General features: G+C 44.5%; 1 protein-coding gene across 1 annotated transcript; it reads left to right on the top strand.

Moving 5' to 3' along the window:
- Positions 1–18,201: 18,201 nt before the first annotated feature.
- Positions 18,202–20,246, top strand: LOC125553893 (uncharacterized). Its single transcript, XM_048717544.2, has 2 exons — positions 18,202–19,129; positions 19,379–20,246. Exons 1-2 carry the CDS (start codon positions 18,277–18,279, stop codon positions 19,786–19,788), a joined length of 1,263 nt encoding a protein of 420 aa, XP_048573501.2. The 5' UTR covers positions 18,202–18,276; the 3' UTR covers positions 19,789–20,246.
- Positions 20,247–24,948: the final 4,702 nt, after the last annotated feature.

The following is a 24,948-nucleotide window of genomic DNA, read 5'->3' on the forward strand; positions in this document are numbered from 1 at the left end:
GTGCACGTGCATTGGACTAAGCTGGAATCTGCAAGCATTCAATACAAGGGAGAAGACAAGGTAATATGGGCTCTCTGTTTATATCAACAATAATGCATATGAGAGCCACTCAACATTTTCATTAACGTCTTCTCCTCTCGTCCCCCAAGGAAAAGAAAGGAAACAAAACTATTTACACAAGAAAGCTCCCAACAAGCAAAACAAGAGCGAGAAATCTTTTGGGTTTTCTTTTTAATTACTACTACTACAGGCATGGAAAGTAAACTAGGTAAAAGCTACAACTATTTTTTTTGTTTTTCTTAAGGTTTTTCAAGCACACAAGAAGATAGCTTAAAAAGAAAATAAACTAGCTTGGATGATACAATGAAAAAGTATGAGCACCGACAACTGGCATGGGTGTGTGAACATGAATGTAATCTCGGTGAGAAATACATACTCCCCCAAGCTTAGGCTTTTGGCCTAAGTTGGTCTATGACCACGGATCAAAGTTGTAGCTGGGGTCGTACTGAGATGCAGCGGCAATTGCCTCATGAGCTGCAGCTTGGAGGCGAGTTGTCTCCGTCCTCCTCTCGTACTCGTTCGCCTCCTCCCTGGTTATAACATATCTCCCTTTTGTCTGAAAATCAAAAAAAGCAGGAGCAGGGAGAGCAACATGGAAAGTGCGCCATCTGTCAAAGATTAGTTGGTACTGGAGGAACTGATCGTTCCTCTCAACAAACTGATGATGAACCATAGCATTATAATCTAGATAAGTAGGAGGCGACTCAATATCATCCCCACGTATGGGTATACCAAGAAAATTAGCTATACGAGTTGCATAAATTCCACCAAATAAATCTCTAGTTAAACCATTAAGATGCAACCTACGTGCAACAATAGCCCCCAAGTTGTATTGTTTATCTCCTAATATAGCACTCCTGAGAACACTAAGATCGGGAACACACATGTGACATGCTTCATCCTTACCGTTAATGCATCTACCCACGAAGAGAGCAAACTAATGTATGGCAGGAAAATGAATGCTCCCTATGGTAGCTTGTGTTATTTCTCTAGATTCACCCACAGTGATACTAGCAAGAAATTCTTTAAATTCAGATTTGCGAGGTTCACTAGCGCTACCCCACTATGGGAGTTTGCAAGTAGTATTAAAATCTTCTAAGTCCATGGTATAAGATTTATCATAAAAATCAAATAGGACATTGTGAGAATTGTGCGAGGAAGTAAATTTAAATCCTCTCACAAATGAATCGGTTAAATAGAGGTATTGCCGGCACTTATTTGCCTCGAAGCTCTCAAGATCAGCATTACGCACATATGCATCAAATTCTTACTTGATGCCTGCCCGAACCATGAAACCTCTGACGGCCATTCACAAGGCCGCACTTGAGCCTCCCTTGGTAGTTCATTGCCCGGCTCGCGTATTGCGGGCCTTGGGCCTTGCTTCCTTGAGGAACCACCTTGGTACATTTTCCTAAACATACTTCTTCCTTTGAAAAATTTCTGAAATTTTTAGTGACTCAAAATAAAAGTGAACCAAACTCAAAAAAATTGATAGAAACTACTCCTACAAGTGCCTAGAGGCTATATCATGCATTACAACTACTTTTGACCACATAAATTTGACATGCAAGCTCAAGAACAAGGTCACCTAAGCAGCAAGAATTTGCAATAAATGAAGCACTAGAACAAAAACTAATTGGACCATTGGAGGAGTCACATACCGAAGAACAATCCCCCAAAGCAGTTTTGTGAATGGAGCTTTGAGCAAGCATTTCGAAAATGGCAGCAAGATGAGCTAGAACACGGGTTTGAGCTGGTGGGTGATTTTTTCTGGAGCAAGATGAAGTGTGTGGGTGCAAGGATAAGTGGAGGGGACCCACGTGGGGTCCACAAGGTAGGGGCCGCGCCCAGGGGGTGGGCACGCCCTCCACCCTCGTGGGCACGTGGTGGGTCCCGCTGATGTGTTCTCAGTGCCAATAATTCTTAAATAGTCTCGAAAAAATCATATTTCATTTTCAGGGCATTTGGAGAACTTTTATTTTCAGGGTATTTTTTAGGGCCAATTCCAGTTCTGCCCCTAACTCGAACCCACTACTCAGTTTTGCCCCTAATTTTCAGGTATGCTCAGTTTTGCCCCTCCGCCGTTAGTGTCACTTATAGAAATGCCCTTTTGCGCCGTTACCGTCCGGTCAAAGTACTTTGACCATCCAGAAAAAAATAGCAAAAAAAATCAAAAAAATATGAAATTTGGTGGGATCGAAGATAGTCATGTCCGCAAGGCGCGTGCACATTTTTGTGTTGGTTGGACACTCCGGGAGCTCGTGGCAAAGGAAAACAAAAATAATTTATGCCTATGAACAGTAAATTCGAAAAAATAGCAAAAAAATTCAAAAAAAATTTGAATTTATTTGGCGTCAAAGAGGCTTGAGTGCACAAAGTGCTTGCAAGTTTTGGTGATCAAATGACGTACGGGGCGCTCTAGAGAAAAAAACAAAATAGTGCATTTTTTCAAAGTTTTTTTGAGCTAAAATTTGTTTTTTTTCTCCACGAGCTCCTACAATGTCCAAACACAACAAAAACGTGCACACATCTTGCGCACCTGAATATCTTGAGTCCCACGAAATTTCATATTTTTTTGATTTTTTTTCTATTTTTTTGAATTTACTGCTCGCATGCGTACAAAATTTATGTTTTCCTTTGACACGAGCTCCCGGAGTGTCCGAACGGCATGAAAATGTGCACGCGCCTTGCGGACATGACTATCTTCGATCCCACCAAATTTCATATTTTTTGATTTTTTTTGCTATTTTTTCAGGACGGTCAAAGACCTTTGACCGGACGGTAACGGCAGAGAAGGGCATTTCTATAAGTGAAACTAACGGCGGAGGGGCAAAACTGAGCATACCTAAAAATTAGGGGCAAAACTGAGTAGTGGGTTCGAGTTAAGGGCATAGATGTAAATGTCCCTATTTTTTATTGCAAGGATAATTCAGATAAACGGACAAAAAATACTATTTTTACTTTATTTAAACTAAATAACAGAAAGTAAAAAGAGGGTACAGAAAGTTGTGCTTTCTAACTTCATCCATCTCATGCTCATCAAAAGGAATCCACTAACAAGGTTGATCAAGTCTTGTTAACAAACTCATCCCGAATTGCATGAAACCGGAGAAATTTCAAATAACACTAGGTTACCTCAATGGGGATATGCATATTCCCAACAATAAGAGTATCATATTTCTTCTTGAAAGTAGGAAGAGGAAATTCAAAGCCTCCAATAGTGATTGTTGGAATTTTTCCAATAGAATTGATACTATGGACTTGAGGTTGTTTCCTCGGAAAGTGTAACGTATGCTCATTACCATTAACATGAAAAGTGGCATTGTCTTTGTTGCAATCAATAACAGCCCCTGCAGTATTCAAAAAGGGTTTACCAAGGATAATCGACATACTATCATCCTCGGGAATATCAAGAATAAAAAAGTCTGTTAAAATAGTAACGTTTGCAACCACAACAGGCACATCCTCACAAATACCGACAGGCATAGCAGTTGATTTATCAGCCATTTGCAAAGATATATCAGTAGGTGTCAACTTATTCAAATCAAGTCTATGATATACAGAGAGAGGCATAACACTAAAACCAGCTCCAATATCACATAAAGCAGTTTTAACATCGTTTCTTTTAACGGAGCATGGTATAGTTGGTACTCCTGGATCTCCAAGTTTCTTTTGTATTCCACCCTTAAAAGTATAATTAGCAAGCATGGTGGAAATTTCAGCTTCCGGTATCTTTCTTTTATTAGTAACAATATCCTTCATGTACTTAGAATAAGGGTTCATTTTAAGCATATCAGTCAAATGCATACACAAAAAGATAGGTCTAATCTTTTCAGCAAAGCGCTCAAAATCCTCATCATCATTTTTCTTGGATGGTTTAGGAGGAAAAGGCATGGGTTTCTGAACCCATGGTTCTCTTTCTTTACCGTGCTTCCTAGCAACAAAGTCTCTCTTATCATAACGTTGATTCTTTGATTGTGGGTTATCAAGATCAACAGTAGGTTCAATCTCTACATCATTGTCATTGCTAGGTTGAGCATCAACATGAACATCATCATTAACATTATCACTAGGTTCATGTTCATTACCAGATTGTGTTTCAGCATCAGAAATAGAAATATCATTGGGATTCTCAGGTGTGTCAACAACAGGTTCACTAGAAGCATGCAAAGTCCCATCATTTTTCTTTTTCTTCTTCTTAGAAGAACTAGGTGCATCAACATTAGTTCTATGAGAATCTTGCTCAATTCTCTTAGGATGGCCCTCAGGATACAAAGGTTCCTGGGTCATTTTACCCTCTCTAGTCATAACTCTAACAACATTATCATTTTTCTTATTATTTAATTCATTGAGCAAATCATTCTGAGCCTTAAGTACTTGTTCTACTTGAGTGGTAACCATAGAAGCATGTTTAATAATAAGTTTAAGTTCACCTTTAACTCTAGACATATAATCACTCAAGTGCTCAAGCATATCAGCATTGCGATTCAATTGTCTATCAACATAAGCATTGAAGTTTTCTTGTTTAACAATAAAATTATCAAACTCATCTAAGCATTGTCTAGCAGACTTATAACGAGGAATATCACCTTCATCAAATCTATAGAGAGAATTTACCTTTACTACCTGTGTCGGGTTATCAAGACCATGTATTTCTTCAATAGGTGGTAAATTCTTAAGATCTTCAGCTTTAACACCTTTTTCTTTCATAGATTTCTTTGCCTCTTGCATATCTTCAGGACTGAGAAATAGAATACCCCTTTTATTTGGAGTTGGCTTAGGAGTTGGTTCAAGAAGTGTCCAATCATTTTCATTACTCAACATATTATTCAATAGAATTTCAGCTTCATCCGGTGTTCTTTCCCTGAAAACAGAACCAGCACAACTATCCAGGTAGTCTCTGGAAGCATCGGTTAGTCCATTATAAAACATATCAAGTATTTCATTTTTCTGGAGAGGATGATCAGGCAAAGCATTAAGTAATTGGAGAAGCCTCCCCCAAGATTGTGGGAAACTCTCTTCTTCAATTTGCACAAAACTATATATTTCCCTCAAGGAAGCTTGTTTCTTATGAGCGGGGAAATATTTAGCAGAGAAGTAATAAATCATATCCTGGGGACTACGCACACAACCAGGATCAAGAGAATTAAACCATGTTTTAGCATCACCCTTTAATGATAATGGAAACAACTTAATGATGAAGTAATAGCAAGTTTTCTCATCATGAGTAAACAAGGTGGCTATATCATTTAATTTAGTAAGATGTGCCACAAAAGTTTCAGATTCATAGCCATAAAAAGGATCAGATTCAACCAAAGTAATAACTCAGGTTCGACAGAGAAATCATAATCCTTATCAGTAATAAAGATAGGTGAAGTAGCAAAAGCAGGGTCATGTTTCATTCTAGCATTCAAAGACTTTTTTTAAGCTTAGCTAATAATTTCTTAAGATAAGATCTATCATTGCAAGCTAAGAAGTCTCTAGCAGTTTCTTCATCCATAACATAACCCTCAAGCACAACAGGCAATTCATATCTAGGGGGAGAATCTTCATCATCACTTTCATCAATATTATCAGTTTCAATAATTTCATTCTCTCTAGCCCTAGAAAGTTGTTCATCAAGAAATTCACCTAGTGGCACAGTAGTATCAAGCATAGAAGTAGTTTCATCATAAGCATAATGCAAAGTAGAAGTCGCATCATCAATAACATGCGACATATCAGAATGAATAGCACGAGTAGGTGTCGCAAGTTTACTCAAAACAGAAGGTGAATCAAGTGCAGAGCTAGATGGCAGTTCCTTACCTCCCCTTGTAGTTGAGGGAAAAATCTTGGTTCTTTTATCTTTTAAGTTTTTCATAGTGATCAGCAAATATAAATCCCAAGTGACTCAAAGAATAGAGCTATGCTCCCCGTCAATGGTGCTAGAAAATAGTCTTGATAACCCACAAGTATAGGGGATCGCAACAGTATTCGAGGGTAGAGTATTCAACCCAAATTTATTGATTCGACACAAGGAGAGCCAAAGAATATTCTCAAGTATTAGCAGCTGAGTTTTCAATTCAACCACACCTGGAAACTTAATATCTACAGCAAAGTATTTAGTAACAAAGTAATATGATAGTAATGGTAACAGTGGCAAAAGTAACGGTAGCAGTTTTGGTTTTATAGTGATTGTAACAGTAGAAACGGAAAAGTAAATAAGCGAAGAACAGTATGTGAAAAGCTCGTAGGCAATGGATCGGTGATGGATAATTATGTTGGATGTGATTCCTCATGCAATAGTTATAACATAGGGTGACACAGAACTAGCTCCAGTTCATCAATGTAATGTAGGCATGTATTCCAAATATAGTCATATGTGCTTATGGAAAAGAACTTGCATGACATCTTTTCTCCTACCCTCCCATGGCAGCGGGTTCCTATTGGAAACTAAGGGATATTAAGGCCTCCTTTTAATAGAGTACCAGACCAAAGCATTAACACTTAGTGAATACATGAACTCCTCAAACTACGGTCATCACCCGTAAGTATCCTGATTATTGTCACTTCGGGGTTAACGGATCATAACACATAATAGGTGACTATAGACTTGCAAGATAGGATCAAGAACTCACATATATTCATGAAAACATAATAGGTTCAGATCTGAAATCATGGCACTCGGGCCCTAGTGACAAGCATTAAGCATAGCAAAGTCATAGCAACATCAATCTCAGAACATAATGGATACTAGGGATCAAACGCTAACAAAACTATCTCGATTACATGATAAATCTCATCCAACCCATCACCGTCCAGCAAGCCTTTGATGGAATTACTCACGCACGGCGGTGAGCATCATGAAATTGGTGATGGAGGAAGGTTAAGGATGATGATGGCGACGGACTCCCCTCTCCGGAGCCCCGAACGGACTCCAGGTCAGCCCTCCCGAGAGAGATTAGGGCTTGGCGGCGGCTCCGTATCGTAAAAGCGACGAATCCTTCTCTCTGGTTTTTTTCTCCCCAAAAGTGAATATATGGAGTTGGAGTTGAGGTCGATGGAGCGTCAGGGGGCCCACGAGGCAGGGGGCGCGCCCAGGGGGTAGGCGCACCCCCCACCCTCGTGGACATGGGTGGGCCCCATGACGTGGATTCTTCCGCCAGTATTTTTTATATATTCCAAAAATATTCTCCGTCGATTTTCAGGTCATTCCGAGAACTTTTATTTCTGCACAAAAATAACACCATGGCAATTCTGCTGAAAACAGCGTCAGTCCGGGTTAGTTCCATTCAAATCATGCAAGTTAGAGTCCAAAACAAGGGTAAAAGTGTTTGGAAAAGTAGATACATTGGAGACGTATCAAGGGCCCACCTCGTGATGTCCCATGAGAAGGGGATTGTGCATATTGATGTGCATGGTAATTAACGACCTCCTCGTCGATCCCCGCATGTGATCGACCACAATGTGTGTGGAAGTGGGGAGGATTTACCGCCACATGGTGTGATTAACCCACCGTCGTTTCATGTTATGCCCCACTTATAAAAGGCGAGAAGGAGCAAAGGGGGTGGGGATTTACACACCCATTTTCGCTTCTTCCTTCGTCTTCCTCATCAAGCTCTCGCATCCATGCCTCTTCGTGAAACCCGTACACCTGCTGATGCACAATTCCGCTACCTCAAATGGCCGACGGGCACGAGTAGAAGCAGTCTGCCTCCGGGGGCCAAGCCACTCGCTTGTCATCCCGAGCGGTGGTCGTCCCTAAAGGGGGATGGAAGATTTGTACATTATCGCAGGGTCAACTAGACCAGCTTGCTAATGCCGGCTATCTTCCGCCACTGGAGGTAACATACGCGCATCCTGTCCTCGTAGCGTTGGTCAGGATACCCTCCAGGAGTCCATCCCTAACCCCAAGGGACTGAACGGTTATGTTTTATACCCTTCCTCGTCCGGGTCTTAGGTTTTCCAAGCCAGCCCTTCTTGTCGAGCCTTCTCCATTTTTATTGTTTCCAGCTCCATCATCTTTCTTCAAATTCTATCCTCCACATAGCGTGTTGTGTTATGCTATGCAAAGCCTTCCTAATCTACCAGCCGCACTTCGGCTTGTGGCACAAATATTTCTGCGTCCAACCTCGGAACAAAGGCGGTGTGTTGCTCGACTATAGTAACACCTTCATTAGTAGCGTGTCCAATACAGGGTACCTAGAGGGCACCTTCGAGGAGATTAACAAGAACTGGCAGGAAAAGTGGTTGTATCTTCTCGATGTGCCACCCGACTATCCTCCTCGGGCTGGCTTGATCGTCCTTTTACTCCTACTCCGCCTAAGAAAAGGTACCCCTGGAGCCTGAGGAGCTGATCGCAAGAAGTCTCTTTCGCCTTAGCCAAGATGGCCAAAAAGGTGACTATGCTACGTCTAAACAGCATTACCCTAGTTGACGTGATGATGGTGGCGTTGAGCCGAGGTTCATGGTAAAAATATATGAATTGTGCGAGTGTGACGGTAATACCAGTTACCTTGTATTGTACTCATAGTATTTGATATAAACTTTCTGTAGGCGGTTCTCCCAAGATTTATGGAACTCCTCCACTAGGGGTTACATTTCATTCTATGGTCATGCTTCTCCGTTGCCATAGAGTGATGGTTTCCACAATTAAGGTCATAAGACCGGAACCAAGCATTATGTTCAATGGACAACCGTTATCTCATATTGTCTTTGGTTCTCATAGATATCTCCACATGTCACGTCAGGGGCCACAGAGTTCGTAAACAATATGTGTTACCTATGTAGTTCTTGAGATCATGTTGCGTGGGCCGTTATATTGGACAACACGCATAGAGTTCACCACAGTATAACAGAATACTAAATAGATCATACTACTACAAATTCAGATGATGACATATAGGATAGGCACATATCAATCCTACCACTTACCTACATCTCCCACACCTAGGGTAATTACTCACACATCATAAGAGGGGAATCAATCACAACAGAGAGAGAAACCAAGAAAACCATATAGATAATATTGAGGGGATCCACAATGAAATGAATTGGTGCTCAAATAGTCTTGATCTCAGATGAGATGGAGTAGAGATTACAATTTCCAATCCCTCTTACAATAATGAAGGAGATGATGATGGAGATGAAAGGACCAAAAACTACAATGATCTTATTGAGTTCTCCCGATCCTCTCTTCTCTTATTCTGGATGGTGTGGCGGTGGCTAGGGTTCGCCTCTCCTCGTGGCCCCTCCACAAAAGTTGTTTTTATAAACAAGGAGGGGCTGTGGGCACTTCAAACGACCGCTCAAACGAGCATGTGCGGTTTTATGGAACGTCGTCTTTCACTTTGGTGTGGCTTGATTTGCAGCAATCTTCTTTGGTTTCCTTCCAAATATGATATTTCCTACCATCCAAAGGACAAAGTAGATTTTTCTCTCTTTTGTTGGATTAGCATCAGAAATATTGGAAGAATAACAAAATTCCAATGAAACCAAATGGAAATCACTATGAAAAACATTGCAAATTCTCGAGCCATCAACGTCCACAGGCACTGACCGGTCACACTTCAATTTTTTCTCACAATCGGACACCTTACTTAGCATACCTCAAATCCATACAAAGCCACGCAACGTAAACGTAAACGAAGCAACACACATCATCTGACCAGTAGACTAGTACATCAGGACATTGCCACCGGACTACCAAAATTTGACATGTTCTACCTACATACTAGCTATGGAGAATATCATCCATGACTGCCCTTGCCCTTCCCGACGCCCTTGTCTTCCTTCTTGCAGAAGTAGCAGTCGAAAACACAGTATGGATCAAGCCGGATGTGCTCTTCGTTGGAGCTGTCCGGCCTGTCGCTTCCCTCCTCCTCCTTGCGGGACGGCCCGACCATGGCACAACCAACCCGATTCTACTCTAGGGCGAGGGTACGCATGTTCCTCCGTTGTCGCTTCTCTAAGATGCAGGCGCGAATGGCTTCCTCCTCTATGGCAGCGCGCGTCGCCACATTCGTCGCTGCTATGTCGGTAGCGAGGCGGGCCTCGGCCACCCTCATCCTCTCCTTCCCACGGCGGACACATCAGTCCCTGTAGCACTCATACTCCGGCGGACCAGTGATGGGGAAAGGGAGATTGGAAGGTTCCCGAGATGGCCGCTCTGATCTAGCCTCGAAGGATCTGAACGCCCGATGCGCCGATGTAATGGACTCGCAACGGACAGATCCCACTGTCGGTCGGACGCAGTCCTCTTGGGAGCGGCGGAAGGCAATGCGGACGACCATTGCCTCCTCTAACCCGCACGGGATGACACCACTGTCAACAGACCCGTACTGGTCGGAGTCACATCGCCTGCCCGCCATGCCGGGGAAGGCTGGCGATTGTCGAACGGGAGTTTGAGGGTCGGAATGGAGTGTGAATGGACTGAAATGAAGTGGCTAGGATTTGGTCCGGGAGGCGGAGGGGACGAATACATGTGTGGTCGGATGGGTCAGCGTTGACCGGATCTGACGTGGCGGGCGCGCCCAGGCAACTTATATCCGCTGCAGATTTGGGCTGGATATGAAGGATGTCGGTCAGGCCGGTTGTTATAGTCTGGTTTGAGGCGTCTTTCTAGATTTTTTCTTTTTGTTGGTCAGTGACTGGACCACCCGCCGAGGGTTTGTGGAGGGTTCGAGACGCCCAGCTCTCAGACAACTGTTAGAACCAGCTTCACTGATTACGAAGCGCGGGCATCATTTAGACTGGCTGCTGAGCTCGATCGCCCCGACATGCATGTCTGCTCCGCTAGCCGGGCCGTTGGCTGGTCGTAATGGTAGTATCATAGCTAGTATCATGCATGCCAACTAGGCAATTTTGATGAAGTGACATAGTATTAAATGAAGAAAGAGAGAATGTAGTATCATATCGTATCATAATAAATGTTATGCTACTTTGTGTCATGCATGACAATAAATAAAATACTACATGATACTAATATATGATACTCCGTACTATGCATTAGGGAGGTAATATCACACATTAGTATCATATTGTAACATCCCGATTCTCGGAATGTTTGTTTTTTTTTTAAGAAAAAGTTTTCCAAAAATCAGGGCGAGAAAATTTCATTTGTTTTATTTGTTAACCAAGCTTAAATTGGAATTTTATAATTTAATGGATTTAATTTGAACTAATGTGAACCTAAATTAAAATTTGTGTTTAGTTCTTTTCTTTTACTTGGATATTATTTTCTTGTCTTGGGCATATTAATATGCACCTTTGAATTTTCTTCGGTGCTTTTGATATTTGTTCGAGTTTCCTTTTCTTCTCTAGATTTTCCTAAAGAGGAAAATCATTTTTCTTCTTTCAAACTCTAGGCCAAATTCCCTTGATCCAACATATTTCTCTCTTCCCAGGGCATGCAACCTACGTTACTTTTCCATCAAAACTGAATGGCCTAGCCAATCTGTTTTTCTTTCTCTTTCTCAAATTCATTCGTTTTGTCTCACCCGAATGGGAAAGCCCATTTGTTTTAATTCTATATGATGGGCCGCAGCCAACCTCTGTCTCTCTCCATTTTTCTCTTCCTGTTCCAGCTCATGGGCCAGCCCATCCCTCCGAGTGAGCGAGCGTCTCCTCTCTCTCTTCTTTGTAAGTACATGTGAGAAAACATATAGGAAGAGAAACGACCAACAGGCAAGCATTTTGCCTCATGCCCTCCTCCTTAATTCCCTCTTCTTGACTTTTCCATGAAGAAACCTCCTCTCTAATTCCCTTCAACTCCCCATCGTTTCCGGACCGGCTAGTACATATAGGTGCGCCTCCACCTCCTCTTCCACCCCGCAAAAACTCCTACCTCTCCCTTCTCTTTCTCTACAGAAACTCTCTCTCGAAAAAATGGTACTCCATGGACACCGGTGCTCGTTCCCGGTGACGTAGACTATCTCCGTTAGCACCCTTGCGCCCTATGGTTCATCTCCACACCACGAATCCATTCAGAGAAGAAAGAACGCGTTTCGTCAACTACATGCGAAGAATTCAGCATGTTCGTCTACACTGTTCATCGAGTTTGTCGGATCGATTCGTCGCGCTCGGTGAGTTTCTGTCCAATTACTTTTGCACATGCACTAAACCATGTTCAATCTATCTCCTTGACATCCTGGTTCGACCTATTTCTCTTATTGGCCGCGTCAACCACGCCATATCCATGAATCGGAGTCCATCCAACGGCATCCACATATTTCTTCAGTTTTTATTCATCGTATGACTTTGTTCCTAATAGAGGAAATATTCTCTATGGCCATAGAAGCCCGTTGGTAGAATAATCTTGCTTGTTGGGTCAATTGATTTTAGTTTAGGTTTTATCTAGTCATTCTTGTTAAGTGTAACACTAGTTTTTAATATAGTTCTATATGATTTTGTGTAGATAATTCCGTGCATCATGTAGTAGTGAGATACACCTTTGTATTAGTTCTTATGTATTACTACCATGTGGAGTATTTGATCGGTCAACTTTTCTTGTTAGTATGTTATTTTATTATGTTCGTGATATGCCTACGAGTGTATGTTAATCGTCTTATAATTTTAGTGCGACGTAGGACTTGTTAGATTTATTTCTTTCACCGATTATAGTTATTCAAAAAAATTGATCAACGTGTTATTTCATGTTGATATTTTTCTTTCTTGTGGTATATAGTTATGATATGCAAATGTACATGTTTTTGCAAATTATTACCATGCGTAGGATTATGTAGAATTACTGTAACCTCTTTGTGATTATGCAATACCTAATGTCTTGATTATTTCATTTTTTTAGAATGAATATATGTTAGATATTGATTATATATTCATTTTCGTCCATGCCGCACGTTTGTTTTGTTTGCAAATATGCCATGTCTATGAAAGATGTTTATATATTTTTAGTACGTGTTGTTGCATAGTATTCTTTATGCTAGATGTCAAATGACATGCCTTATTGTTTGGATATGAGTACATTGTAGTTCATAGCATAGAATATTATTGGCTAGTTGTTCCTTTTATTTTATACATGTGTGTTATACAAGATTGCATGGATAGTTGCTCATGAAATCATTTAGTTTTGTATTGCTATATATATAATTTATTCTTGTAAAATAGAATTTAGTTTATTTCATCTTGGTAACTATCATGTGTGTCCATTTACCTTAGTTTATTACCATGCCATGTTAGCACTTGCTCAAAGTCCTACTCATGTTTTGATTGTATATGTGTATATCATTGCTATTTTATATTGTATGACCAATCATATGGTTAATATTTGCTTGGTAGAAGCACATGTTAGTAGTTTATGATCTCATATATTTTAATTAAGTAGGATTCTTGCTTCAATATCGTGCCATGATATTGTGATTGTATAACTAGATGGCATAGAGTGTGTGTGTGTGTGTGTGTGTATGTATTCATGTATTAGATCATGCCTAGTTGTCCACTATGCAGTTGCAAGTGTAGGTTGTACAACATAGGAATTCTTGCCATCTTGTTACTCATTCTAGTATAGTATATTTCTTGATATTGTTGATGGCATGATTTAGTTGTTTAAATTGCCTACATGCTTAGTATGATGTGTCCATGTGTTTGCATGTTATAAACAACAATTGTTGTGTGCTACTTTCATGCTTCCATGTTCATGCGTGTCAACTAGTCTCATAGAGTTGTGTCCTATTTCCATGCTTTCTATTTATGTAGTCGATATAAACTAAGTTGGGTGTTGCATTGTATTGTATTGGTATCGTAGTGTGGTATCTCGTGTGATGACCATCCATGTTTACACATCATATTAGTTTATCTGGTTATTGCATTGTTGTATGCCTAGCATTTGATATGTTTTGTTTACCTTTCTATTGCATTATGATATGCCTAGACATCTTTCATGCAAGTAATCTTTCATGTCTTATGGTGTTGCGTGTGTTATGGTTGCTTAGTTTAGTTCTTTCTTATAGATGTTTAACTTCATTACATCTTAGTCTTATGAGTGTTTTAATACTTGTTGCTATGACTCTTATACTTAGGATGAGTCATATGTCATGTCAGTAGAGTTGTGCTTTGATCACACACTCAGTGTGTGTATCGTACTTTATTATTGCAAGCATGTGGTGATAATATTGTTGCTGGTGGTCATTAGTATTAGTTGTTCTTTATTATTAAGAGCATGTCCTAATTTAGTATCTTCTCTTGATAACTTTTCTTTGTGATGCTTGTGTTATTACTTAAGACATTTGTATGATCCTATACTCACATGCCTTGTGTGAGATGTGTGTTATTATATTAAGTTGTTTAATTAGTTTCTACCATAGTATTGGTTTGTCTTTTATTATAGAAATGCTTGCTATAGTTGTTATGATTGATGTTTGAGTGCTTAACTAGTATGGCTTATAATGTTGGTTTGGTTGTCATATAGAATACTTGCTTTTGAGTTATTATAGTTGTTGTTTATATTTGCTTGCCAATAACCATTGTAAATATTTAGATTCTATCTAAATATTTATTATGGTTAAGTTTTATCTTTATCATGCCATGGTTATGATTGTGTAGTATGCAAAGGACACTTCATTATCATGTGTGCTGATGCCATTGCTTTTGTTTTATAGTTAGGTGAGATGTGTAGTGGGTACTACTAGTGGTTAGTACCATAGTTCGTATTAGAACATTAGTATTGTTGGCAAGCCTTGATTATCCATCATCAACCTAAACCCTGTCAATTCATCGAGTCCTCTACTTACCTTCCAGTAATGTTATCTCCTTTTGGAATCTCCATCTGATCAATATCTTGCTATCCATCCACCCTTAATTTGTTTTGGATGTTATTTGGATTACTTTTGTTTTAGTATTTATTGTTTGTCTTTTGCTATCGTTACGACGAGTAGGGAGTGACGACGATGTTGTACATGGACAGAAACAGGTTACCGAAGAAGGACTCAACAACGAAGGCATGCCTCCTTCTTTGATCATACTTATCCTATGTTTTACAAAATTGCATTGTGTTTTATGGTTACTATATGCATGCCATTTTAATTCTTGTAGCTAGCGTGTCGATTGACACATTACCTTGAACCGCTTGTCGCCTATTCGTTTGACACCTAAGTAGAAGTATATAATTCCGGTAGAGTAAAAGTGCTTAGCCATGCTTATCACCCTATAGGTGGCTTGTTGAATGAACTCTGAGTCATTGACAGTTGAAACTTAACGCTGAGCTAGGCCAGTTGGCCTTGTTGACTTTCTCTATCCTCTTCTACTCTGGGTGAAACTTACCATCTGAATACTGGCATGGGCGACAGCTGAATCAAGAATTGAAGGAGCGATTGGCCGCCCTTCACGAGTTGAAGGGGGAAAGCAGTCGTCCGTGCCGCATAAGGCCTAATAAGTCTTGGATTTGAAGATTGTGATAACAGTACAGCCACATGCTATATGGGCACTGGCTTGGTCAAGTAAGCTAGTCAGCCTTAGGTGTCGATGTTGCCGTACCGCAGATGGGATAGCTGCCTTGCGAGGAGTATCCTCGGCACAGATGGGGGGGCCGGTTTGAGGACGTACTCTCAGTTCCGTGCGCCAGACCCGGTGGGCATGTCACATCTTTGGGGGATCTAGTCCAAAGACCTCATCACAGTCTCCCTGCCGGTATACCAAATGGTGTACTATACCAGCGGCCACTGGTGGCATCAAGACGAGATTGTGTCGTGTGGGTAAAGTGTACGACCTCTGCAGAGTGTAAAACTATTCGAATAGCCGTGTCCACGGTCATGGACAACACATGAATCTTTCTTAGACGTACAAGATCTGTCTTGCTTATTCCCTCTTTGCTCCTATTCTTGAAACCTATGAAGGACGTGAGTTGATCGAGGATCCTCACTTAATGAAAGTTGTTCTGAAGATAAAACATGTTTTCATCTAAAACTGCTTCCATCCAACTACTTTATTTATTAAACAATATTAGCTTTACGCAAATGAGCCATACAGACTTCCTTTGAAGCCACATGTAGCTATTAGGTCCTTCCCCGAGGGAGGCATGTTGAGTACGTAATGTACTCATGGCAATAATTTTGTTGGCAACAGAGTTGCATGGAGATGAAGGTGATGACTATGATTACTATGGCGATCCGTAGGAGTGAGGTCACGTGGACTACATCGACTGCCTGTGGCTGAGATGAAGTCGCTACACATTGTACTTTCCGCTGTTTTTCTGAATGTAATAAGTGTCATGAGACATTTATCTAGGTATGCCTTGTGGCAAGATATATTTAAAATTGTAATACCTTTTATATATTGTGCAATGATATCATCTCACTGTGTTGTCAACAATGATCCTAGGGTTGACAAATATACATAGAAGGGTCTGGAAGTTAATTCTAAATTCTCACACATATGCATGATACTAATATATAATACTCTCCGTTACAATCAGCCTTACCACGGAACGCTAGCGGACAGCGGTGGCTCTATGCATGCACGGCACGGGCAGAGGCAGAGCGGCCGGTCGGCACGCTCGCCACCAGACAAGACGCTGCAGTTTTCGAAGGTATTCACGGTCGGCACTAGCCCCGAAGGTATTCATGCCCGTCCCCGCGCCACCGGCCGCGGCGCAAAACGATGCGAGTAGGCGCGCGGGATCCCGTGGCCGTAGGCGTACGTACTCCTACCTGCCGCGCGAGCGCCGCCGAGCACATCGCGTCGACCGGCCCGCGCGCGGTGCTACTGTTGCTGTTTGCTGTTTGCTGTCTACTACTCCTACTGCACTACTCGTAGCTTCGATCGGCTCGATATTAATTTATCAAGAAAGATCCCCACGGACCTTTTCCATTCATCAGTTTCAAGTGAGCATTCAGATTTCAGAAGCGCTGCCGCTGCGGCACCACGTGAGAGAAAGACGAGGCGGGCACAGAGGAATGAGTGAGTAGCACTCGTACTACTAGTGCTGGCACAGCGGTAGTAGTAGACTGGTGTGTGTGTGTAGACTACACTTGTGCATAGAGCTACTGCGTGCGCACAGGGTGCCAGTGTGGCGCCACGTGGTGGTGTCTCCCAAGGTACAAAAGAGCTTAGGATCCGTTCGACCTCGACCTCGTAGTGATGGACGGATCGATGGAGCGGGAGCCTTTTCTTTTCTTTTCTCTTCTGCATGCATGGCCTCTTTTGCTTTTCTACCCACTCTCACACTATGTGCTGTGCATTTCTCCTCTCGCTTCTTTAATAAGATGCCGTGCTACTCTCACTGAATGCTAACCATGCCGCCGCATGCTTTTTCCTTCTCTCTCTCTCACTAGACTAAACCCTAAATGGAACAACACATAATTGAGGTACAGCTGTCAATTTGTTTGTAAAACAACGTAAGGTTGAAGTCGTTTACAGCGCATGCATTTCCCAGGAGAGTGGACATAGTAAACTTGATAGTATTTCTTACGCTTCCAAAGCCATTGTTTTTTGTAGCAGCAACTAGCAGAAAGAAGAGGAAATTGCTGTACACGCACGCGTCCTGTGGAAGCTTTAGGTGTTGATCCACAGAGGCAGGCCGGGCACTGGGTCGTATCTTGAGACTTTAGTATATTTACAGGCCGGAGGTGTAAACTTGAAGCTAAAGCAACGAAAGAAAAAACACAATTGCAGAGCTGCATGTCTCATCATGATGCTGGAAAACTCGATACTCTCCCTTTTTACCATGTGATGCGTCTGCCCAGCAGAGCAGAGCACCACTCGCCGGCCCCAAAATTCACCGACCAAAATCCTGCTCAGGAAATTATCATTGCCAACTTCCTGCTCCGCCTCGAGATGCATGCATGATCATTCAGACTATTATTCGTTAATCCCCACACTTAGGCTAGTTCTACTCCACTCTGTGACACACCGTACTTGCCTGACGTTCAAATTAATGTCAGGTTAATTACACACTGCTTGCTGCAGCGCAGCAGCTGCATGCTGCCGCCTGCTCCCCAGCAAAGTGGCTGAGCTAGCGAGCTAGCTAGGCTTCCACCACTGCAGCAGAGTGCAGTTTAGCTCGTGTACGTACTCAGCTTTTGTCCCGTCTCTTCTAACAAAGCGCAAGCTGATAAATTGCCTAAAATACCCTTGCTATTATTAGGGCCGAGGCTGTGGGCACCGGGGGTGACGCTGTCATTGCGCGCGTCCTCTTCGCCAATTATAATGCCACCCACGCTAACGTAGCACGCGGGTGTAGTGTAGCTACAACTCTCGCCTTCCACATTGACGAGTCAAGACGTGATGCAGTCGACGGAGTCCGCCCAGCGCCGGGCCTCCTCCACGGCCGCCACCGCGCCCCGGCGGAGCGTGGGGTGCATGGCCGGCCTCCTCCGCCTGCTCTCCCCGTACCATCGCCACCGGAAGCGCCTCACCGCCAAGAACGCCACGCCGGAAGCCTCCCTACCGCCCCCGTCTCCACCGCCCATGAAGAAGCCGGCAGCGTCGCCGGCACCGACGCAGGCCCCAGGGCAGCCGCAGACGCCGACAGCTGTCCGGCGGCGGCGTTCATGCGAAGCGCCTCGGAGCCCGACGATCGCTCCGGAGTACCGCCGGGCCAGCTGTGACAGCCCCAGGCCGCCGCCGCCAGCTATCGTCGCGCGCCTAATGGGACTGGAGGAGTCCGCGCCGGCTTCCCCCGCCACGACCCCGCGGCCACGACCGCTGCCCACCCGCCCTCCTCCTCCCCCGCCACCAGAGATGGCCGCCGAGAAGCGGCGCAAGCTGCTGGGCGCGCTGGAGAAATGCGACGACGACCTCCAGACACTGCGGCGGATCATCGCGGCCGTGCGGGCTGCCGAGCTGCGGTCGGCCGCTGCGTCCGACGTCTGGCCAGCTCCGGCAGGGGAAGGCAAGGGCGCCAAGTGGATGGACGGCTCGCCCACGGTACAGCAGAAGCCGCGGGCCGAGGCGCAGTATCCCAGCCCGGACTCGGTGCTGGACGCCATCACCTCACCGAGATTTCCATGCAGGAAGCGGTCGTCTCCATGCACACATCTCGATGCAGACAGCAAGCCCGAGATTACCCGTTGCGGCAACGACGCGCTCATAGTACGATCCAAGATCGTGAAACCCTCCCGAACACTTGTTTTCTCCGGTACGTGGTGCTATCTCTGATTCTCTGTCGCTCAAATACACAGTTCTCCATATAATTCACGTATACGTGCACGCATTTTATACTCGTACTCTGATGATCGGCACCGTGTTAGTTTCTCCAGATTAATTAAGCTTAAGTTTAGGGGTTTACGTGCCACATCAAATTTGTCGGTTGTCACTATCTTCTGTCGTGAAAAATATGCAGCAGGCTTCACGGTAACACGTGTGGTTTCTCGTGCCGTTCATGCAGGGGACTACTGCAAGATCAAGCAATACTGCAACGAGCTGCACGCCATGGCCATGTACCACCACCCGGCGACGGTGGCGGCCGTCGAGGGAATGCCGCGGTGGACGCCGTCAGCAGCCGAGGCGCAGGGCTGGCAGCATCGGCGACGGTGGGGCCTCCAGGGCCCAGAGCGGAGCCGCGCGATGGTGGAGAGCGTGGGCGAGGTGTGGGGGCAGGGCGCCGGCGAGGAGCGGTGGGAGGCCGGCCTCGTCGGCGCCGCGCTGGAGCGCGCCATCCTGCAGGAACTGGTCTTGGACGTCGTGACGGAGCTGCTCGCGCACTCCGGGCGGGAAGCGCAGGCGCCGTTCGGCCAGTTTGGCCGCGGGCACGACCACGGCGGCGGTGCCATGTGCCGGAAGAGGCTCTGTTTCTGAGCGATTTTGGCGTGCTCTGTTCTGGCTTTCATGCGTACATAGTGCTGTACTACGAGTGGAGCAAGCCAGGCACGTACGGTATGTAGTCCAAGGGGTGGATGTCGGTGACTGACGCCCCCATGATGTTGGTGGTGGTGGTATTGAAAGATCGGATACGCTGTGGCGCCCTTGTAGGTGAGGGCAATAAAGTGACGCGTCGCTTTAGAATGTGGGGGGTGATGAAGTGAGCACAGTGAGAGTGACTCCGCTTTGCGATCATGAGGTCGGCTCCACGCGCACCCGCGCGCCACACAAACACAAGGCGTTGGGTCAAGCTTGCATACGAGATGGAGAAGGATGCGTGTCCAGCTCCATGGATCATTTAGTGGTATAGTACGAGTTTATGTGGACCGTTGTGACCATTTACGTCATTCTTGTTCTGGATATACTGATTAATACCGGCTAATTAATTTTCTTAACCTTGTAACTTTTCCAAAATAGGAGTATATAGTAGTAGTGTTTTCTTGCTCGCTTTGTATCCCGCCTAGGTCCCTTGGGAAAAAAAATATCATTCGAAATAGGTGGGGGGTGTTCGAACGAGGTCGAGGATTGATGCTTCATAGATGTTGAAAATAAAAAAAAAGTGACATTTTTTCTTTCAAATTGATGAACATCTCCACCGTTAAAAAAATAATTGAAGGAACCATCACAGGATTAACAACCAAGTGGCTAATCACTTTGGATCTATTTAGAACACATCTAGATGCGATATAATTATGTCACATCTAAGCTGATTTTCACTTTGTCTGTGATTTTTTTTGTTTTTTTATTGCTGCATTATATATTTGTGGAATCTTAGATGTGACATACTTAAAAAATATCTAAATGTGAATCAGACAAAAACCGACTCACTTTTTCTCGCTCTCAGGGATTATTCTCGTTGGCCGAAATTATGGGTAGGAAGCAGGAGCAGTGGAGCATGCTTGGGATCCAGTGAGAACGCAGGCAGGGCAGGGCGAGCCCGCTAGGCGTGCGTAGGCTTGCTCTTTTTTTTTGAGGGAGTGCGTAGGCTTGCTGATTGAAAATCCTACAGCAGGTAGTACTTGGTGTCTAGACTCTGCGTCGTCGTCCTTGGCCTCCTAGTCAAGCGTTTGCACTCAAGTTTGCACGACGTCCTCGTATTCACAGACTACATTTTACCGCGCCTTTGCCGCCAAAACAGCTGCTCGTACGTATGCGCGTCGCGTCGGGTGAAGGAGTTAACTGCCATTACCAAAATAAAGCGGTGTGAATACGACAAATATTATTCTCGAAAAAAATGACATATTTGCATGCGGATCAAGCATTTTTGTTTGAACAAGGACCATGCATAATCAAAGCATTGGCAAAACAAACTTAGAATTATGCACCTGTTAGGGCATCAACAGTGCAGAGCGCTTAGGGAGGCGCTTAAGCGAGATTTTATAATTTTTTCACTTAGCATCTTTTTTTGAAAAACATCAATAACTTTATGAATTAGAAACAATGGTTACATCGTCGATTAGAAGGGGTACAATATTTCTCATTGGTTCCTTGAACCAATCCCTTGTCATCGAACTTTTTGCTAATCTAGCGAGCTCATGAGCTACTTTATTCATTTACAATGTTCAAACCTAGTAAGAGGAAAATCATAAGCCAAAAAATAGCAATCATAAAAAACTGCCGCCGTTGCTCCTGCAGAATGTTCTTCATTGTTCATTGTGTCAATAACTTCCATATTGTCAGAATTAATAATGAGACGATTACAGCCGCCTTTCATGCCAACAATAATCCAAACCTCAGCGCCAACGCTTCCGCTATCAGAACATCCGCGCACCATTCTATCTTCCAATTTCTCCCAACGATGTAATTTCCTTTGTCATCCCTAAGAATAGCCAGTGCCCCTTAGCAGGTCGTGATCAAAAGAAGCATCCACGTTCAACTTAGCGAACCCCATAGGAGGTGTGCTCCATCCTTCATTTTTCCTATTTGCATTAGGTGAGTGGGCATTTACATAGTTTGCCGTTATAGCATGAATCCCCATCGAGGTTTGGTACGCCTCTTGAGACTTCCCCTCATGAACCAAATTCCGTCTATTCCACCATAAATACATGTTGCGAAACATTGCATGGAAAAACAAAAAATTTTCTACGCACATGCAATGATCTATCCATGGAGATGCATAGCAACGAGGGGGGGGGGAGTGTGTCTACGTACCCTCATAGACCGTAAGCGGAAGCGTTTGACAACGGGGTTGATGTAGTCGAATTTCTTCTAGCTCCGACTGATCAAGTACCGAATGTACGACACGTCCGAGTTCTGCACACGTTCAACTCGGTGACGTCCCTCGCCTTCTTTATCCAGCAAGGTGTCGAGGTAGTAGATGAGTTCCGTCAGTACAACGGCGTGGTGATGGTGATGGTGTAGTGATCCTCGCAGGGCTTCGCCTAAGCGCCGTAAAAATATGACCTGGGGTGTAAACTATGGAGGGGGGCGCCGCACACGACTAACAATTATTGTTGTGTGTTCTAGGCGCCCCCCTCCCCACATATATAGGTAGGGGAGAGGCAGCCAGGGGGCGCCCCAAGTAGGATCCGAATCCTAGTTGGGGTTTCCCCAAGTGGCGCCTCCCTTCCTTATTTCATCGGAGAAGAAATGGAGGGGGGGGCAACCACCCCCCCCCTTTCCTTCTCCAATTTGGCCACATGCCATGGGGGGGGGGCACCCCTTGTGGGCTAGTGTGCTCCCGTTTCATGGCCCATATGACCCATATATTTCTGCCGGGGGTTCTGGTAACCCATCCGGTACTCCGGTAAATACCCAATACACTCTGGAACACTTCCAGTGTCCGAATACTATCGTCCTATATATCAATCTTTACCTATCGACCATTTCAATACTCCTCGTCATTTCCATGATCTCATCCGAGACTTCAAACAACATTGAGTCACTAAATCACATAACTCATATAATACAATATCGTCATCGAACGTTAAGTGTGCGGACCCTACGGTTCGAGAACTATGTAGACATGACCGAGACACCTCTCCGGTCAATAACCCGTCGCGGAACCTAGATGCTCATATTGGATCCTACATATTCTACGAATATCTTTATCGATCGAACCGTTATGACAACATACGTTATTCCTTTTCTCTATCGGTATGTTACTTGCCCAAGATTCAATCGTCGGTATCTTCATACCTAGTTCAATCTCGTTACCGGCAAGTCTCTTTACTCATTCCGTAATACATCACCTCATGACTGACTCCTTATTCATTTTCTTGCAAGCTTATGATGTGTATTATCGAGAGGCCCAGAGATACCTCTCCGATACTCGGAGTGACAAATCCTAATCTTGAACTTTGCCAACTCAACAAACACCTTCGGAGATACCTGTAGAGCATCTTTATAATCACCCAGTTATGTTTGTGACATTTGATAGCACACAAGGTATTCCTCCGGTATCCGGGAGTTGCATAATCTCATAGTCAAAGGAATATGCATTTGACATTAAGAAAGCAACAGCAATAAAACCAAACGATCATTATGCTAAGCTAATGGATGGGTCTTGTCCATCACATCATTCTCCTAATGATGTGATCTCGTTATCAAATGACAACACATATCCATGGTTAGGAAACCTTAACTGTTGGGGATATAACTGCTAGGTATGACCCGCCCAGGAGGGGCCGGGTCATGCGATTGGTGACTTAAAGACGAAGAGGCCCGATAAGGTCCAAAAAGACATGAAGGTGGCGGTTCATAGAGCAAACCTATTGAGGGCCCAAGACCTAGAGGTGACTTGGGGCCCAAAGGGGTGAGCCGCCATATGTTAACTTGTTTTGTAAGGCAAGCTTAGTTATAAACCGAGCCGGTCACATTTGTGTGAGCCGGCCGGGACTCAGTAAGCCGCCGGGCATCAACCTGTATATAAAGGGTGACCCAGCGGCGGGTTCACTCAAGAAACAATCAATCGAGAACTAGGTCAAGTGTATTCGCTCCCTGCTGATCGAAACCCAAGCAATAAAACCTAAAGCAGGAGTAGGCTTTTACCTCATTGAGAGGGGGCGAACCTGGGTAAACTCTTTGTGTTCTTTGTCCCGTTCAACCCCTTCAAGCTAACCTAGTTGCGATGGCTCCACACCTAAGTCCTTCAGCTAGGACATCTGCCATGTTAAGTCCACGACAGTTGGCGCCCACCGTGGTCCAGCGCACGGTTGTTTCGAGTTCTTGAAGGGCAGCTTCTCAGGGATCAAGGGATACGCCGTGGGCCGGATGACCAAGAGCCGCCGCGGCAAACTCTACATCGACAACGCTGGCTGGGGCCCCGAGGCCGGCTCAATTGAGTACGGGTACCGAGTCCCCTTCGGCGGAATCCACATCTTCATCGACAAGATCGGCGAGTCGGAGCCTGTGCTGGACACCTGCACCGACATCGTTGAGACGACTCAGCGTGCACGACCCGCGAGGGTTCAAACCGCTATGAAGCACGCCTTTGTTGGTTTCATCCACGGGGCAGATCTTGAGGAATGATCTATGTCCGGTGGAGAGACGGCCATCTATTTTGATGATGAGACCACAACCGGTGAGACTGATTTAATGTATCAACTGCAGAGAGAGGGGAGAGTGTGTCTACGTACCCTCGTAGACCGAAAGCGTTTAGTAACGCGGTTGATGTAGTCGTACGTTTTCGCAATCCAACCAATCAAGTACCGAACACATGGCACCTTCGTGATCTGCACACGTTCATCTCGGTGACGTCCCTCGAACTCTTGATCCAGTTGAGGTCGAGGGAGAATTTCGTCTGCACGACGGTGTGGTGACAGTGATGATGAAGTTCACCGGCACAGGGCTTCGCCTAAGCACTACGAGGATATGACCGAAGTGTGTAACTGTGCAGGGGGGCACCGCACACGGCTAAAAGATCAACTTGTGTGTCTATGGGGTGCCCCCCTCTCTCATATATAAAGGAGGGGAGGAGGAGGCCGTGCGGCCACAAGGGGGGGATCCTACTCCAAGTAGGAATCGGTCCCCCCTTTCCTAGTCCAAGTAGGAGAAGAAGGAAGGAGCGGGAGAGGGAGAGGGAAAGAGGGGCCGCGCCCCCTCCCCTAGTCCTATTCGGACTCCCCTCGGGGGGGGGGGGGGAGGGCGCCACCTCCT

This window comes from Triticum urartu, chromosome 4A (assembly GCF_056163025.1).
Source record: "Triticum urartu cultivar PI428250 chromosome 4A, HENAU_Tu73, whole genome shotgun sequence".
In the NCBI taxonomy this organism is placed as follows: domain Eukaryota; kingdom Viridiplantae; phylum Streptophyta; class Magnoliopsida; order Poales; family Poaceae; genus Triticum; species Triticum urartu.